At 36.2% G+C, this 19,332-nt stretch overlaps 2 protein-coding genes across 3 annotated transcripts; both read right to left on the reverse strand.

Annotated features, from left to right (window-relative positions):
* Nucleotides 1-1,189: 1,189 nt before the first annotated feature.
* Nucleotides 1,190-13,964, reverse strand: LOC103426184 (DNA ligase 6). Of its 2 annotated transcripts, none has more exons than XR_011577843.1 (19): nt 11,527-13,964; nt 11,299-11,416; nt 11,061-11,142; nt 10,317-10,419; nt 10,062-10,158; nt 8,831-8,933; nt 8,204-8,332; nt 7,994-8,041; nt 5,722-5,819; nt 5,556-5,621; nt 4,742-4,901; nt 4,516-4,623; nt 4,226-4,275; nt 3,504-3,538; nt 3,345-3,406; nt 3,077-3,238; nt 2,886-2,992; nt 2,322-2,421; nt 1,190-1,720 (listed from the first exon to the last, which is right to left on the reverse strand). XR_011577843.1 is itself a non-coding variant. In XM_070816861.1 (19 exons), the coding sequence occupies exons 1-19, from the start codon at nt 13,829-13,831 to the stop codon at nt 1,412-1,414; spliced, it is 4,224 nt and encodes a 1,407-aa protein (XP_070672962.1). In that variant the 5' UTR covers nt 13,832-13,963; the 3' UTR covers nt 1,190-1,411. The 2 variants fall into 2 exon arrangements, 1 of the variants encoding a protein (XP_070672962.1); XM_070816861.1 differs by having other exon boundaries at nt 2,886-2,974; nt 11,527-13,963.
* Nucleotides 13,965-15,090: 1,126 nt separating this feature from the next.
* On the reverse strand, nt 15,091-17,277 carry LOC103405798 (uncharacterized). The gene is made up of 2 exons (XM_029098881.2): nt 17,158-17,277; nt 15,091-16,031 (listed from the first exon to the last, which is right to left on the reverse strand). The coding sequence occupies exons 1-2, from the start codon at nt 17,275-17,277 to the stop codon at nt 15,453-15,455; spliced, it is 699 nt and encodes a 232-aa protein (XP_028954714.2). The 3' UTR covers nt 15,091-15,452.
* Between the last annotated feature and the right edge of the window lie 2,055 nt (nt 17,278-19,332).

Here is a 19,332-nt window from a genome sequence, read left to right on the forward strand (position 1 = left end):
CGATAAGCGGTGTCGATTTGGCGGGAGATTTTTTCGGTGAAGGGTGGGAAACGGTTATTTACCGGTGTGGGTAACTTGGGGCGGGACGGGGTTTAAGCCTAAAAAGAAGAATAAAAATGGACTTGTTGCGAAACTAATTGGGTAGTGCTATGAACTTGTTAGGCGAGAGTAAAAATGAAGATGTGAATAATATTTTTTAATTAATTATTATGGTTTTTCGGTGAGAAGTAAAAATGAAGATGTGAATAACATTTTTTAATTAATTATTATGGTATTTTTTGCTTTACAAGTAATACAAAGCTTATGAGGATTTGATCTTTAAAACTTTGATGTGGTAACATAGTAGGACAAACTTGTAATCTAAGAAGAAAAGTGAGTTAATGCAGGATATTGATGTTTCACGTCTTCTAGTAGATCATTAACACATACAAGGGTATGACCAACTTAAAGTAGGTGCCTCATCAAATCTTCGTTAGGCTAGCAAAAACTAAGTAGGAAAAAGTGCTCCCGATTGTAGGTAATGAGTACAATAACATCATATAAGTATGCTTCAAGATACTCCCTTAAGTTCAACATAGCTTCCTATGAGAAGTACCGGTGATGCAAATCTAAAAGTATATTTTAGCAATGACTTCATGAAAAGGTTGACAAGATTGTCTTGAGATTAGATCTACTTGACTTCGATCTTCTAATGCTCTTGTTGCTGATGGGTGAAGAAAAACTTCGATGCAATATGCTTGGTATTGTCACCTTAGATGTATCATTTCTTTAGCAAGTTGACACTTGCAGTGATGTCTTCATGAATCGTTGTTGGACCACCAATGATGAAAGAAAAACAACATGAGGTTGTAATGTGTTCAATCACCCCTCAACTGAAAGCATTCACGTGATGCTTTGTGTAGAGCTAGAATCTTAGCGTGATTTGAAAACGTAGGAACCAAGTCCAATTTGGTATATCTTTAGGATATTGTAGTACCTCTAATGATATAAACAATCCATTTGAGACTGGGTTTGTATAGAAAAATAACCAGCATCAGCATAACCAACCAGGCAAACTTCATTATGAAGATCGGGGGTTGGATCCGCTTAACGATGTATAAGGATAAATCAAGCCCTTATCCACTGTACCAATTGACATCAAAGTTCATGCACCGAATATAAAAAGATTGTAAACCTTTGGAGAACTAACTTTGTAGAATATGCAGAAGCAGATGCATTTTAATTTAAAGCTGAAGTGAAGATCCCTATGAATCTTTACAAGGTAACAAAGATAAGAAGCAAAGGGGATGACTGTTTAAGCCCCAACCTTTTCAAGCTATACATTCAAAACATATTTCTAACCATGCTATTTGTACGAACATTACAAAACTTTGGACTGAAAGCAGTTCACGCACCAAATCAAAGAAAATTCTCAATTTTCAGCTGCCACGTCCATCTTCCTTGTCTGAGAACGAAACATTGCAGCTATATCTTCAGCTGTGCTACATTCATCTGGTTTTCTATCTGCCACAGTGCGAATGTACCTTGGGAATCTGATTGAAATGCCGCGTGATGGATGCACTAAACCTACAGCAGCCTGGTGAACAGGTGACACTGTAAAGTCTGCACCTCTTATTTCCCACACAAGTTCCGGAGAAAACCACATATCAGGCATCTCAGAGGTTTTATAATAAGGTGGTTTTCTGGACAAGATCTTGGCTCCCGAAAAGAAACCTTTCATCTGCAGTTAAAAACAGAAATCAAACCTATAATCAGCAGATTCATGAGATGAGCTCACACCCTACATTGACTCTTAATAAGAGAATCCACGTGCAACACAGTGAGAAACCAATTGGAAGTATAATTTCCAGAAGGTTTTCTCCGTGCAGAAATGACAAATACACTAATAATTTGTCCAGTAAAAATAGGGTTTTCAAACTCAAGTGTCCTCAACATGAACCTGATTTCTGCCATGAAGCCCTAAACTAAGCCTTATTCACCATTGCAAAGAGGAAATTGCCTTTCACCACATATCAAATAGCATACAACCCAAAGCTATACCGCACTAACTTTTAACAGGATAAATTTTAGAGAGGACACATTAAAATCTTAGGTCTCTTATATTTTTAAGAAATATGAACCCTTCATTGTACTCCACAATTGGAACTTGGTTTCAACAGGAAGTTGGAAACTTTTATCCAGCAGGATAACATTTCTAATATTGGAAACCACTTTACAGCCACAGGTCATCTTCGATCAGTCACAATATCTTCAGTAATATACCAAAAAATAGCATATACCTTCTTAAGAAAATACTTTGCGTATCAGCAAAATACACATACCTCAATGTAAAATGAGTCTGAAAACCCAGACATGACACGGCAGACACTTTGGAAATCTTCAGTCTCAGGGTTATAACATGCCATGAGAAATGGACTGTACCTGTAACATAAACAACATGCTATGAGGAATGGACCTTACCTGCACAATTGATACATATTTCAACCCTTCTCTCTTTTATGGCATGAGTAAGATTCAATATACTATTAAAAACCACAACAGAAACAGAAAAGACCCAATAGAAAGAAAAAACACAAGTTATTGACAAAGACTAATCTAATTAAAGGGTAGTGCTATCCACATCCATTTTTACTTCTGATACACCCCTTTCAATTTTGGCCGTCGGATCAAATGAATTGAAGAAGATCAATGCCCAAAAATTAACAAGGGTGTGTGGGAGGTAAAATTGGGTGTGTGAATAGCACTTTCCTATTTAAAACTCTGGATTTGTAAATTCATTGACTTGGAAAACATGTAAAGCAACTTTAACGTTTGTGCATCCGTGTATGTAGTAGGTAATCACACACAGCATAAAAGTTAAGTGGCAATGAAAAATAAATAATTACCAGCCTGCCTTTCTCCCGTTTCCATGCCAAGCTCCAATTGGGACTAAATCAAGAGAGTCGTTCAATCCCTCCATGTAGTCTCGCTTGACCTACAAAGGAAAGAAAGACTTAATAACAGGTCAGGTCAGATATTTTTCCTATGATGTTTATTATATCAAATCATTTAATAAGAAACTTGAACAGAATTAAACCTTTAGCCATGTGTCTGTACGCTTTGATGGAGAATATCCAGCATCAACATCTAAAGATTTAACCATAATCCCTTCGCATGAGGATTGGAATGAATTTTCAAGAAAGCAGCTGATCTTTGCTAACGTGGCTTCACTGGTTAAACAAGCATCATCTGCTTCAACCTACAAGCAGACAGATTTTACAAATCAGCAATTAAGGAAAGATCCACTATGTGAAAAGATAAAGCTAAAGCGCCAATTAAAAGAAAAGTAAACCATAAGCACTTACTGTAATTTCCTTGGCATATTCGAAATAACCCAGCTTCTCAACATAAAACATATCTTTCAAATCTGCAGATTATTGAGCACCAAAGTTTACAACATAATTTCAGGGTATCAAGATACTCTTAGACAGAAATATACTACAAACTAAAGTCTGGAGACATACATTTTCGCCTTTGCCGCAGAGGAAAGCCCAGCAACCTGTGATAAAGTTTGATTAGCTTACTTTAATGATAAGTAACCGTATTACAAAAAATAAAAACAGAAATAAATAAAAGCAAAGACAACAATATGATCGTGTAAAATTCTAGCGTGTCAACCCTGGGTCAACACAAAAACCATATACAGTTATTTAAATGTTTGTATCTCCTCTGAGTTTATACTGTTGAACGACACAAATTCTAATAAGAAGCAGTTAACCCAATGCAGAAGCAATGGAAGTGTTAGACAAATGTCCAAGCCCTTCCAACCTTTCTCTTTTCTTGTAGTTATAAATATGATTTTATGCCAATTTATCTGTAACTATATGCTTTTTATGAAGTTGCCACACAAGGACGTTTATATGGTGGTAAATATGCCCAAGATACTTCCAAGATTAAGATCATTTGACGCCCTTTTGGTAGAGCCTCTGACTAAAATAGGAATATAATCTGCTTTGAATAAAAATAGAAATATAAATCCTAATAGTTTCTGTCTTAATCTGGTTAAGACTAAATTTCTACAGATTAGATGATCAATTCATTAAACCAATGTAGAGCAGGGTTCTCATCCTATTGCTCCATAAAAGTTTACTAAATCAGTAATAAATTTGGGGTCTGAAAGCCTCTGTCTAAAACAGAAGGAAAAACCAGATCAAGAAACGCTACATAAGGAGTCATAGATATTTACTGCTTTCCATTGGCAAACATGATATCAAAGACAAATACGCAGATGTCGACCTGCACATGAAAGAAAATGTTTGAAAACAAATTCAATATTTCAGAACAAAAATGAAATCTACCCATACATTACACAATTTTTTTATACGAATTTTATCTATCACTACGTGAACCTGTATAAATAGTCTATCAACATTTTTTATTAGATTTGATTTATTATGTAAGGAAGGCTTTAGAATAAACATCTTATGTTTCCCAATTAAGGAGCACATTGGATAGCATCCCGATAAGTCATACAACCTTTATGCTATCCAATGTAATTGATGTATCTCTGCCCCCTCTCCCATGTGACGACAATTTTTGAAAAGACATTAGCTTGTGACCATTATTCCTATCAACTGCAACTACCTGAAACCAGAAAATCTCAGAGAACTTAGTTATCCCCCTCCCAAAAGAAAGAATTTAACAACTCCAGAAGAGCGTCTGTCTGTGCTTGTCCATGAGTACAATACTAAGGAACTTTTACCTCCGCATCTAGTATAAAAGTTTCTGCATCAGGCGTACAAGATGCATTAACTATGTTAATCAGATCTGGAAATCTTGATGTTGACTCGTCCCCATTTCGTGAAAAAACGCGCAGAGACCCATCAACCAATTTGTGAATTTGGGCACGCTGACCATCATATCTGAAATTATGGTCATAAGCATAGTAGTGGTTTCAAATCTAAAGGTTAAGCGTACTCTCATAAATTCACATGAGGCACAGTTTGATGAATGCAATGAACCACTTCAGCAGGTATCACAGAGTTACTTTAAAAATTAAAAGGAACAGTTGGAGCTTCTATAGCCAGAAACAGGAGAGAAGGGGGAGGAGGGGAGGGGAACAAGAGAAAGAGAGATGACCACCCATCTAATTCGTTTTGAGAATAAAGTATACCACAATGTAACCAATATTTAAAAAAAAATGACCACACAAATTCTCAGAAGAAAATTCTTGAAGTAAAACCTTGAAAATTTCTTAACCCTGAAATCTTTTCATCTAAATAAGAGTTGTCAGAACAAATTATAGGTGACACGGAACAGAAGTCTCCAACAATTTTGGATTGACATCTTTTGAACCGCTTATTAGTAAATATATTCCCAAACACATAGCTTTCAGTATAAGACCAAAGAAATTCAAAATATCTAATCATGAGTTTGAACATAAATAGTTTCAAAGGTCTATATAGACTAAATTACATGTGTGCATAAGCTTAAATTATAAGATGTAGTGAATTTTAATTAGGCAGGAAAAATGACCAAGGCAAAACAATGCATCTACAGGTAAGGGAGGACCTTACTTGTATTCACATGTAAAAGCTTTATTTTCAAAGAGCTTCAGTGCTTGCTGAACACCATTCGTGATCCTACCACAAACAAACATTAAAAACACTGAGTTGGAGCATTAGTTTCTATTCTACTTGCATTCTTTAATACAAAGTAAGAAGCAGTTTCAAAAGCATATACTTTGCAAGCATTGGCTTAATAGGTATTCCTGGAACCATTGCCAAGGTTGACGAAGAAAATCCAACGCCCTTGTCCATGAGGGAAGGAACGACCAAATCCTGCATACAATTAATCACGTGGCACATTCTGACATCTCGAGATGATAAAACCAGGACGACAAATTTGAAATTTGCCTTCAAAATAATATTAACATCTAACTTGAATTAGCTAAGAACAATGTATGATGTTTATGTTTACTATCAAAAGTGAGGCATCAGGAGATGAAAACAATCAGCCATATATAAAAGAAAAACTCATCATACAAATCCAATGAAGTGATGATAATGCACAAGGAACTGCATTGGTAAACCTTAAATAACTGAGACTGGTCCAAAGACAAAAGTTGCACTTCAGGAAACTTCAAATAAATGACAACTGAAACTCAATACATAATCTCAAGTCCTTGACATTTCTGCATAAACTTTAGTTTTATTGTATGCAGAAAAATAAGGGCTTAATGGTTAACATATAATGGATTAACACAATTTGGAGAAAGTACATCAAAAGAAGGCCAAATTGAGAAAAGCCAAACTACACTACACGAAGGCTTGATCTTGCCAACATCACAGCCCAGCCAAATTATCCTCATAAAAGTCAACATCCAGTTATACTGAACCACACCAAGTTGAGATATAGATTTTAGAAGATCATGGTTCATGAAACAAAGACGGAAAATGGTTTTTGAATAAGAAAAATACAAGCATATGATATTTATGAACCCGTGAAACAAAATATTAGATATAGAAACCCTAATTGAAAATGGTTCCCAAAACCTTGTCAAGAGTCCAAACCCAAACTCAACACAGAAATTGTATCAAGCCTAACATTATAGCGGTAGATAAGGGTTTAAAATAGTTACAGTGACTATGGCTGTGGAAAAAATAGTCCCAGAAATAGTAAAAATAATTTCAGGCTATGAGAGGATGATGCCAGAGTGAACTCCCTCTTTCACCATAATAAAGGCAGTTGCACTTGGTGGATACTAATTATGTACCTCTGAACTATTTTAAGTTTTTATTACAAGTGCCAGGTCATGTAAAAGAAGTCATAACAAACTATAGAATCTTACAAAACAACATTCCACTTGCTTTTGCACTTAAGCAGAATGGTATCAAAAGCGGCATTGTGATTTCATACCCCATTTTATAGTGGAAAACAAGACATGAATAGAATACAGTCATCTAAAGGATAAAAATAGAACACCAAAACCAGCATCTACCTACACCAAAAAATTTACAAAATACATCAACATCATCATCATTCCCATCTGAAAATAACAGAAAGTGCACTCTCCTAAAATTCAGATGACAACTAGGCACAAAGAGAGGCCCAGCAATGAACCCTCTCACACAAATACCCCACTTTCTTTTCTTTTTTTTTTTTTTTGAAACTAGTGTATTTGAGTCTTTGACCCAACTAATCACTAGCCCCCCCCACCCCGCGGGGGCCTAACCCTACAAACATTTGGGGAGCGAGAAACTCTAGCATTTACTAGGTGGGTACTGTTGAGAATGAATCCCACATTGATGAGAGGAGGGACCTTGCATGTGCTTATATAGTAGTTTACTCCCTATATTGTCAATTGGTTTTATGGTGGAACCTCAACTTTCTTAAGGTACTGTGGGAGAGAGTCAAACCCCAGACCACTTAGGAGCAAACCAAGGACCCAACCGCTAGACTAACAACTCACAAATACCCCACTTTCTCATCCCTCTGACCCTCCAAATTCCAATATCTGTCTATAGGAATAAAAGCAATAACTGAACATCTTCCCAAAATCAAAACCCCTCTTCCATCCTCACAAAAATATTGTCCTCCCAAAATAATGCCATGTGTAGCTGGAACTAGCAAGAACAGATTTGCCTTCCTGAACAGCCAAAGATTCAGTTCTGTAAGACAATGTAAAACCAGATGATTTGCACTCTCAGCATCTTTCGTGCACAGCACACACCAATGTGGAGAGAGAAACATGTACCTGGAACCACCCAACACATATATCGCCCTCCCTGAATAGCCTTAACCAAAGGACCATATTAATTTTTCATAAGAATGGTAGGAATTTTTACTCTAGTTACAATGTTTTAATCTTTCACGCCTTCACCAAGAAACTCTCTAGGGAAACCACCTATATACTAGATTGGAGGTGGTGCAGGCCTTCCAATAAAACAAGAATTTAGTTTCTAGAGACACAATAGGCAACTAAAAGTTCGGTGAAAAATTCACAAGTACTCACCAAATTGGGCAGAACATTGTACGCTTCGACTACAGCAGCTGAATGACGCTGGAAGTTTAAGAAAGCCAGGGAAAAAAACATTAATATTAGAATAAACTAGATATTCAAATAAATTTATATCTTTGATAATAAAAAAAAAATTGTAACTTTTGTAATAAAAATAAAAAAACATTGTGGAACTATTTAGTTCAAATAGATAAATATTAAAACCTGAAGCTTATCTTTCATATTTTCTACTCTTCCTTCATTATTGAAGTTATATGAGGAGTTAATGACAACAGCTTGAGCCAGAGCAGGTAGAACAGTTTTCATCATTGCTCCAATTCGTAAATTCCTGACCTATACAAAGAATATACAGAAACTGAGTGGTGATAATCATATAAAGCAGTTTCCACTTGAAATGATTCTCACTGTAACTCTATTCCTATTACACCAGAATTCGCTTCCATCCACTCGACAGATGAAGCTTTTGGTTTGTCTATTCAAGCGAGGGCAGAGTTTTTTATTTTTCATGTCATACTGTATAACAAAGAACTTTCATGTTGTCAAAAGAGTTGAACAATTAAAACAGAGGAAGTGGCTGCTCAGATTGATCAGTCAACCAAAAAAAGGACCAGCACCTCCTCCCCCACAACAAAACAAAACAAAAAGAAAAAAAAAAGAAAACCAAAGATACATAACACAAACCCAGCTGTTTCAATTGGAGACTGGAAGACTTACAAAACTGAAATCATGAGGTTTTTTTGTTATATATACAAGAAAAACATTGGGTCATCTAAATCTAGGCATGTTTAGGTCAAAAACACTGAGAACCAAAAAGCTCTGTAAGAGTGTTACCAAAGTTCTAACAAGAAACTTCATCTCTTTCTCTCTACAAGAGCGCATTAGATTCAAAATGAGGCTTTTCTTTCGAACGGTGCTTCCACTACCTGTTTGTACACTGATGAATAATACATAAGTAAAGTGATGAGGTGCAAGTAATATGAGAAGATAAAATAAATTAACAATTAAAATGAATGATGAACCTGTACAATTTCCATGCTGTAAATAACCATATATTAGAGAAAAGAGAACATATTGGTTATATAAAATGGTAATAAGCAAAATAGTTATGCCAAAAGTACCTAAAAGCCATCTTACATTAACATGTTACCATTAAACCTCTATGAGACTCCATAAATGCCCCAGTCCTTCAGAGCACAACAACACCAACAATTCAATCATCTACCCATCACCACATATTGTTGTTTTGTAAATGCAGGCTATTGAACTTAATTCCATTACGAGCAGACTTACGGCCTTAAGACAACAGTGAGTTCAAGGCTCGCACTTTAAAATCTCAGGAAGGAGGAAAAGGAATACTATGTAAAGAGAAGAGAATATTTAATCATAAAATGCAAATCGCAGAGAAGTGGCCTCCGTGCCAACAAATCATTAGAGGGTTTTCCAATACAACTCCCTTTGTTTTACAAATGTTTCTTGGGTAAGTTTTTGTAATTTCTACAAACTTAGTGAAACATGAAAATTTAGAGAACTCTGGAGGTACACTGGTTTTCTTATATATAAAATAACATAATTCATTATAAGGAAAAGAATAGAGCAGTTCTGCTGGTACACTGTTAAAAAAAACTCGAGGAATTCAACTTGGAAACCAGATTCAAGTTTTAAGGGGCTAAAATACAGTAAAAGTTTCCATTTCATCAAATTTAAATCTACAAAGCAATTATAAAGTAATTATGTAAAATTTATCTCAATCGTTGAGCTCAAGAAATAAGGATATAACACTTCTTATCTCAAATAGATTGAACATCAGTAGCCAGAAAATCCTGTTTCTTTTTCTCCAGTCACAAACAATCCAGAAAAGTTAAGGGGGTCATCAGCCAACTTTTTATAACCCAAACCTCAATTGAACTGAAACAAGATCACTAATATGAAATACATGCTAGATTCTGTCAAATTTTCATAAAAAGTATGCACCACACATCAACATTTCAGGTCATCTAAACATTGTAACTGGACTAAGTTCATATATCGGTCATGAACAAAAACAAATCTGGACTATCCATACCTTATCTTTTGGAGTGCAGAAAATACATCCTTTATTAACAACGGTGAAGGAGGGGCAAGTAACTTTTGTGTCTGCCGGCATGCTTGAGCAACATCACCTTTAAGATATTATACTGTTATTAAAATTTATTCAGGGACCATGGCAGGATCACATCACCCAATATCCCCCCCCCCCCCAAAACCCACCTCTAAACATAAAAAGAAAAATACTTAGAAGAGCAAAGAGAGAGGAGTGAGAAAAATGGCCCATTCCTACCTAGATCACCCAGCTCACTGTACATCTCCCTTATTTTGGATCGGCTTGTCCCACATGCTTCTTCCAGTGCTGATGTGACCAAACTTCCACCAATGTTTAGCTCCTGTATAATTCTTATAAATGAGAATTCCTTCCTTTTTTACAGGAGAGGGGCCCTTAGGCAGCATATTTGTGATTTGTCTTTAAAAAATTCCTTGTATTTCTTCTTCCTAACTCTATCTATTGGCCAGCCAAATGGAAAGGAAAATAAAAAGTATATGGGCAGACAACAGTTGTCAGGGAAAAAACGCATCAAACAAGCACATTGAGCAGAAAAAGTTGACAATCCACAAGTAAATCACACTTCTTGCACATAAAAATGCTGAACCACAACAATAAAAGTCCAAATGCAAACAGAAACCACTTAACCAAATCTCGCTGTTAGAAAGTTGGAAACCATTGATTTTCTAGTCTAACTAAAAGTATAACCCAGTCTATAATTGTTATTAAGGCATGCTCGAATACAAAAGACAACAGATCTAACTTTGCATGGGTTTAGGAATACAAAGTGAACATTATAGCCACAGCTAAACTGATAAAAAATTTAACCCATCAACAAATACATGCTCTAGTATGAAAGTTTTCATTCAACTACTTCATAGTTTTAGCCAATGCTCTATAGTGATAAGAAATAAGTTGCACACGTATGTCTAGGCAAGCAAACAAAATAATAAATATAAATGATAAAGAATAAATTCAACTAACCACATTTTCATGGTCAGCAGCGATCTTATTTGTGCACAAATACACTGAAGGCAGCACGTCATCAGGAGACAAGGCAAGCAAACTGCGTAACAAGAAACATCACAAGCAATTATGGGCCACTTTTTTCTATTTCTTTTTTTTCTTGCAACAGAATTATATACCACATAACCAAAGTGGACAGTGGATCCTGAATAATAAATAAAAGCCCGAAAACATCACAATGGATCATACACCAAACCTTCTGAACATGTTGCAGAGCATGGAAGTAGCTTTTATCTTGCCCTTTTCATCCTCAAGTAAGTCAAAAGTTCTTGCAAGATGTAAATATGGAGCATTCTGTCCATTCCTCCAGCAAGCTGCACATGTTATCTCCAAGTTAATCAAGATTCCTATCTAAACAATTATAGCATATAACACAAAAAAGTTCTGTAAATTGAACATTGTGTTCTAACTAAGTGGCACTAACCATGTTCTATAGGATTGTATTTTTCTGGTGGTAGAGACACAAAAGTTATATTTACATTCACTGGTAATGAAACCTGCACAGACGAATCAGTTGTTGGTTCCATTTTCCTTGACTGAGTTTTCTCTTTGTCGGAAGAGCAATTATTTACGTGGCAGTGGAACTGAACTGATTTTTCATTAATCACCAATTCTTCTTCATTCTCACCGGACCTTCCTTCGCGATTAGAGTAATATATATTAAGCGCTTTATTGATATCTCCATTTGCCTCCTCCAGAATGGTGGCAGCATAGCTCTCTAGCGATTCATCACCATCTATTATCTGAAGAAACTGATGTATCTCATCCCTGTAAGATTTTGTGTCATCGTTGAGCAAATTTTCATATTTAGGGTTTTGTTCATGCAATGAACCAGCCACCGCAGTTTCTGGAACATTTGGTAAGACTTTACTAAAAAACCTTGTTATTGCCAGTTGCTTTGGCCCGCCTGAATCCAATTTCGAATTTAATTTCAATTTTTTGTTTACCTTACTATTAACTTTACTTGCCCTTTTCCCAGGAGATATTCCACTTTTAATCATATTCCTTGGCATAAGTGAGATATAATCTTGACTTAAAGGAATGTCAGTACTTCCACATGGACTGCTCTTATCAGAACCTGCTTTTGGAAGTGATGCAGAGTCACAAGTTGAGGTAGTCTGGGACACAGAATCAGCAATTCTAGAAGCATTTACTTGCTCATGAAATTCTGTCTCGCGTTCGTAGAAATTAGAAACTGCTTCAACGATGTCCCCTCCAGTGCTACCAATCAAAACTAGCATCTGCTCATGGGTGACCCATGTGGGCAAACAATCACGAAGTTCTTGGACGATTTTTTCTGCTTCCTCATCATTTAACACCACTTGATTTTGTCGATCAGGTTCTTGTAGAGAAGATGATAATTCAATGCCTAAACTGATAATACTATTTCCTACTATATCCTTATCATATGACAGTGCCTCTTTCTCCTCACCGAGCCCCAAAATGGGGCCCTTGTTGGACTCATTTTCTACACTGTCAGCTACTTCTTTAGACCCAAGACGAAAGCTCTTCAAGAACTCCTTCTTGTTTGCCATTTCATCAACTAACCCAGCAAAATGCTTTTGCATTTTACTGGCGTGCTTACTATCAAGCTTTTCAACATCCAAGCCCACTGTAGGAACAACACGCTTTGGTTTCAAAAACCTCACATATTCTCTAAGTTCTTCATAGTTTGAATGTTCACTATATGGTACAAGATGGATCTCAAACGAATCCTTCGACCTAACCGAAAACTTATTACGCTTCACTTCATAAGTCCAACCAGTAGGAACAAAACCCACAACCTTAGAGTATCCTCTTTCGGCCATAATCTCCTTCATTTTCACAAAATTAGGCTTAAAATATGGCCAAGTCTCACCCAAGACATTCCACCCAACAACATGTACATCACTTTCACATTCATCCTCTGTAAATACCCCATTCTCTCCATAACCCAAAACACGAAAAACTGCCATTTTACGAGCATCCACATGCACCTTACGATTACACCTATGCGCGATTTCAAGCAAAATCTTCTCTTTTCCAATTACATAAGTAGCTACAAGAAACAAAACATTTTTCATTTCACTTTTACATTCACCCCCAACTCGTTCTATCACACTAGCAATATAATCTACAGACTCTTGTTGTGAAGGAAACACAAATTTCGGATTACAATACGTAGTGTCCAAGAAAACAGCATCGGAACCCACAAATTCACACAGAAAAGGGTCTAACTTCATTGAACCCGAAAACCTAAAATCGCCAGTATGAACATACCTCTCAAACTTTCCGTTCATATCCGGAATTTTAAACAAGAACTGAACCGCACCCGGACAGTGATTAGCGTCAATCAGTACAACCTTCACCCCATCGATTACAACGGCTTCGCCCAGCGGCAGAGCGACAACGAAATGAGGAGAGACCTTGAGCACCTCAGTGAGAAGACGGGCGGTGATCGGAGAACAAAAGACGACGCCTTTAGCCCAATTGGGGGAGAGGCCGCCGTAGTGATCGGAGTGGAAATGGGAGAGGAAGTAGGAGACGGAGTGATCGCCGGCGTGGCGGAATGCGTCGACGGCGAAACGGGTTTTGGGGATGAGTTTGGAGTGAGGGAATGTGGAGGGAATTAGAGGGAAAGAGGGATGGGGAGGGTTGGCTTGGTGGGAGAAGGCGGCGAGGGCGGCGAGGAAGAGGTGGGTGGAATCAAGGGTTGGGGTTCTGGTCACGGAAGAGGAGGAGGAGGCCATGGGAGATTGGACATGGGTGTCAAGAGGAAAGCATTGTTTGGAATTTTGAGGTTTTCTGGTGGAAGTCGTAAGCAGGTATGTTGAAGGCGGCAAACACTAACAGTTTATTGTGTACCACAAAAAACTTTTTGGGTATTTTCTGGAAATGATGGTCACATCACTTTCTTTTTCTTTCATTTTTTCCAATTCATTTATCGTCTGCCCTTCTATTTTCATACTCTTTCCATCTCTTTTTTTCTTTCTGTTTTGTGTAGTCACAGTTAAGCCACGTTAACATTTTATATTCTTATTACTTTTTATTTTATTATTTTTTTAAAAATTAATATAAAATGTTGACGTGGCTTAACCGTGACCACACAAGAAGGAGGGGATGGGAAGAGTGTGAAAATGGGAGGGCAGACAACCCACCTCCTTCATTTATATGGCTTGACTGTAATGAAAAAAAACAAGTATGTGAATAATATTACATTCAAAAAAAAAAAACTTAGTATTTACAAAGTTTCAATTAGATTATTTACTTTCAATCTTAAAAAAACGATACTTCTTATGAGTCTCTTGTCCAGAATATTTTGATTTTGTTTTCGCCTGCTATATTTTCACTCAGATATTTTTGGTTAGTAGATAGTATTGATCACTAAATTTATATTAGTTTAGACATTAGTTAGTTCCTTATCAATTTTCTTTCGAAGTTGACACTGCTCATTGTCAAAAACTGTTATCATGCGGCTAATACGAATTTCAATTTGGTATATGGCTATATGGAAATTGAATGTACCAGTGCGTAGACCAAACAATTTATTAGTTAAAAGTTCAAATAGTCAACTTATGCGTTTGATATTAATATTGAAAGACATAACCATAATTTCGTCTAAGGTTTAAGAACTATAAACGAACTGTTGAAATTTCACTTCAAGAGTTTGGCAAAACAATTTGCACTTATAATTACGTAATTCAATTCCTTATTCTACCAAGGGTTTTTAGAATAAACCTCACTTTTACTTGGCTAACATATGGTAAATTCAATTTTGGATCCTTGATTCTCTCTTAAATTTAAGAAAATACCGATATTGAACCATTGATCTGTCTGAATAAATATTTGAAAAAAAAAACCGCATGCTACATATTTTGGCCCATATTAAATCTCAAAGAAAACTTAAAAAGAATTCCAATAGTGTATATATTATTGTTTTGTATTCTTATGGACAAACCAGAGAATGAAAATTGAACTCAAGATTTGGTATGAAGAGTGAATGCTCACATTGTGCAAAAAGAAGAGGCGATTTAGTATTTAATCCACAACCATATGTTTGTATGCATCATTACATCCTTAACATATATAGAAGACTCGAACCTTTCCAGTAGTGAAGAGGTGTAAGCTCACGTTGAGGAGAAATTTTTAGTTGTGACTGAAATATAAGTGGTACACCACGTGTTTTAATAAAAATGGTGGAAAATTTTAATTTTTAAGTTAATAACTTTTTAGCATACATCCCACCATTTATATAATAACACATGGTGTATCATCACTATGAACAAAAACTTCCACCACCCCACTTTCCTACAAATCTCCCTTTGGCTAAAATTCCATAAATAACCCTACTGTGCATGCCATGAATAATAATCACCTTGAAGAAACAGAAACTGCAGGCTCTTCTGCTATGGTCTCCAGCAATGGCTTCTTTGACCTACTCATAGACAATCTGTGCATGAATTCCGGCGCCGAGAAATCTTCTATATCATCCAAATTCAACTTCGGCATCGCCGCCTCATTATCCGAACTTTCCCTCCAACTCTCAATCATCTTGCCCTCATCGCCGTCATCATGAGCAAATTTCGTGGCCTGATGGGGATCATCAGCCGGCCTCACCTTCACGTTTCTCCCGGAAGCCCGCTTGCTTGCGGAGCTGGCCGCGGTGGCCTTGAGGAACAGTATCCCCATATCAGCCGTTGTGACGGTGGAGTTGAGCCTTATCATGGGGAACAGGACGTATACGTCACCGATATCTAAGTCTTCGTCGGCATTGAGAGGTGAAAATCTTCTTCCGACACGAAGAGACTTGGTGTTTACGAGGAAGAAGTTTGGGGTGTCGAGCATGAGCTCGGCGGCTTTTATGGGGACATGGAATTGTTTGATTTCGCCGTTTGGGATGATCACTTTGGTGGCTGTAGATTTCCCATGCTTGCTCAATATTGAAGATGTCTCTCAGCTAAAAATATGATTAAAAGCGCTTACTTCTGCACCCAAAATATTAAGTTCGATTCTCTTTTTTCTCTGTTGTTTGAATGAAAAAAACTATGAAAAAGGATTAGAAGATTCTGAAATAAGATAATAGTAGAGCCAGTTGTAATGTATCTGGGTTTGACATTGTTGGTGGAGTCCGCGTTGGGCCAAAAAGGAAGAAAAAAAATATGAAAAGAAAGCAAGAAAATGTATCGGAAGGTACGTTACTACGTTTCAGGTTGGCTTTTTATTATTTATTAATTAATTAACAAAATGATTATGCTTATAGTATCATCTATGAACATATATCCCCTGTTAAATAACGTGTGGGACCTTTCTTCATTGTCCTTGACTTACTCATTCTTTTTTTAGTTCTTGAAATGGGATTAGGAGTTTATCTATAACACCAATGTTATTTATGTAGGATAATTGACTTGTATTAAAGAGTTATAATAAATGTTGTCAGTTTTGTGTATCTGTATCAATATACTCTATTTACAAATCATTTAGTTCTTCTATTACTATTGTGCTAAAGTCGTTAGGTTTAGACACTAAACGTCTCATGTGCCAATGTACATATTAGTGTCTTGTTTGCTTTTTGACAAGAAGCGATACAGTGGTGTGGCCAGTTGATGATCATCATTAGTTCACAAAGTTTGATCATCAACAATAAATACATAGGGTTGTGCTAATTGTGTACATTGCTGCAGTGATAAAAAAATTGGTATGGAGTGAATTTGCACGACCAAATTACAAATTAGAGTAAACTCCTATACGGCTACCAAAAACATATATCTACAAATGCTACCAGTATAGATTTGTTACCCAAAAAAAAAAAAAAAAAAAAGGCGATGGATGCAATTAGAGTGTCTTATTTGTTAGAAGAATTACAATGAATCCATAGTATGTATTCAAGGTTGAATAAAGAAACGATGTCTCATCATTTGGTGACCAATATTTCTTCCATGTATATCCCTTCCCTAGTCTTCTTAAACATATTTCTACATCTCTTCCATGATTTATGGATGATTAATTCAATGAAGCATATATGTGAATGTGATAGCTTGGGAACCAAATAAACACTTATGATTTGCATATCATTTACGTGTGAATTAACAGGACAGCATGTGACCTTTTGAGATGCATGCATAAATGAATAGTAGGGTATGTATTTAAACTTTTTTGGCGGTGGCGGTGACGGTGGCGAGCCGTTGAACGAGTCCATGGTGTTGAAGACTCACAATCGAAGAGGGGCAGCTCATCATATTCTTCCTCTGCCTGCTTGCGTCACGGGATCGTTGGTGTCACATTTCCAAGTATCTTCCACACAATTCTCCCACTCACTCTACCGAATTTATTTATTTGTTCTATGCCAATACAATAAATTGTCGTATCCTATACAATTTTTTTTAACAAAGCAATAATGTTAGTGAGTTAAATAGTTCCGCAAATACAATAGCGTCATATGCAATATTAACTTAATTTTTTGGTTATTTAATATTAAATCTTGTATTTCTTTTTGCTGATTTTTATATTGGTTGACATATGATGCATTTAAAAAATGATATTAAAGTTCATTTCCATCTCATAAAAACACTTCATCGATTCTTTCCTCTCTCCCTCTCACTGGACTACATCTCAATCTTGGTAGAGGCTTGAGTGCACTCCACTGGCAATGTGGAATATGTTAGAGTATGAGTGTGATTCTCACAGTTTAGTAATAATCATTGTTATTTCAGATTGGTATAAAGAGGTCTTAATGTGTTTATAAGATAGTTAATTCAACTTTGGTTTGGATTGAAACTCTACTGTTGGCTCGAGCATAGAACTCATACTTGTACAAGGATTTGGTCTTGTATTCCTTGTAGGATTATTATAGGGTAATCTAGATTTTGTAGTACAAAAACCACAACCCCTGCTCTCACAAAAGCATGCTCTTATTGTTCCAATTACCTATAACTTGGAAAGCATTGAGTTTTGTAAAGAGGAGAAGGTTGTGTGTAGATTCGTCCATGGCTTCTTCATCCATGAACATGCTGACAGAGTTGAAAAGCTTGCTGAAATTATACAAAGATTGGAGAAAGGTGTTCTCAAGTTTAGAGTTCGGGCTTTGGAATCTGAGAGGGCATTCCAGCGGGTTGCAACTATCCAGAAGACTGTTGGAAATGTGAGTTGAACTTACTCATGACCTAATGGCATACACACATGGGAAAAACTTCGTCAAACAGTTTGCAAGTATGTGTTGCAGAAATTACTTCAGTATTTACATATACATAATATACTTGGAGTGATGATTGTGATTTAGTCGGTTAAATCTTATATTCTTGGCTAGTTTGTTATAGAGCTTGGTTATAGATCTGTTTGGACTTGCATAGCTACAATATTCAAGCATTAACAACACAAAATTTGAAAAGTACTTAGCTCCTGATGACATGTAAAAAAATCATCATTATTTTTTTGCATACGTAATTTATAGCGAAGAAGGAAAAGCTCATCGAATGCAAATAACCAAATACTGTTCTATCTTAAACCTAGATTCAACCATTTTTTTTAGTCCTTTTTATTGATACAATGATATATTAATATTAAAAAGAAATACTATTAGATCATAGTACTAAATAGCTTACTTTGAAATATTAAGTTAATCAAAATTTATTGCGATAAATCCTTCAACTTTATTTTTTCAGTGAAGATATTTTCGTATTTTCACTTTGGTTGGATTTCATTTGTTTAAAATATTGCTTTTTAGGTCTTATTTTGTGTGCCACTTGGGACCCACTTTCCTTTTTGATTCCCTTTCCCCTAGCCCTTTTTCTTTTGGGAATTTTAACGGAAAGCTTGCGGTAATATTCATTTTAACGAAAAACCACATTTTTACATTAAAAATTCAAAACTGGTGTTATTCACTTTACTCTTTATTTTGTTCTTATCGTTAAGACTCAAAGTTTTCAAACATTTTTCATTAGTTTTCCTTTTTTTTTTCCTTTGGACCCGTAAGTCCTCTCTCTTTCTCTCAACACTCTCATTTCTCTCCCTCTCACTTTCTCTTACGCTATCATTTCCCTCTCACTCCCGTGCCCTCTCTCTACAACTCTCATTCCCCTCTCTGAGATCACACACAAACAGCACAACAACTTAAACACCATTCCCATGTGTTTTCATAAACAAAGAAAGAACCCCACAAACCTTTCTCTCCCTCTTGGCTGACACTATTCATCTTCTTCCTCGATGAGTTTCTCACATTTCCGACGAAGGTAAGCCTCGAAATTGGTCCCTGTCA

This window comes from Malus domestica, chromosome 17, assembly GCF_042453785.1.
Source record: "Malus domestica chromosome 17, GDT2T_hap1".
Lineage (NCBI taxonomy): Eukaryota > Viridiplantae > Streptophyta > Magnoliopsida > Rosales > Rosaceae > Malus > Malus domestica.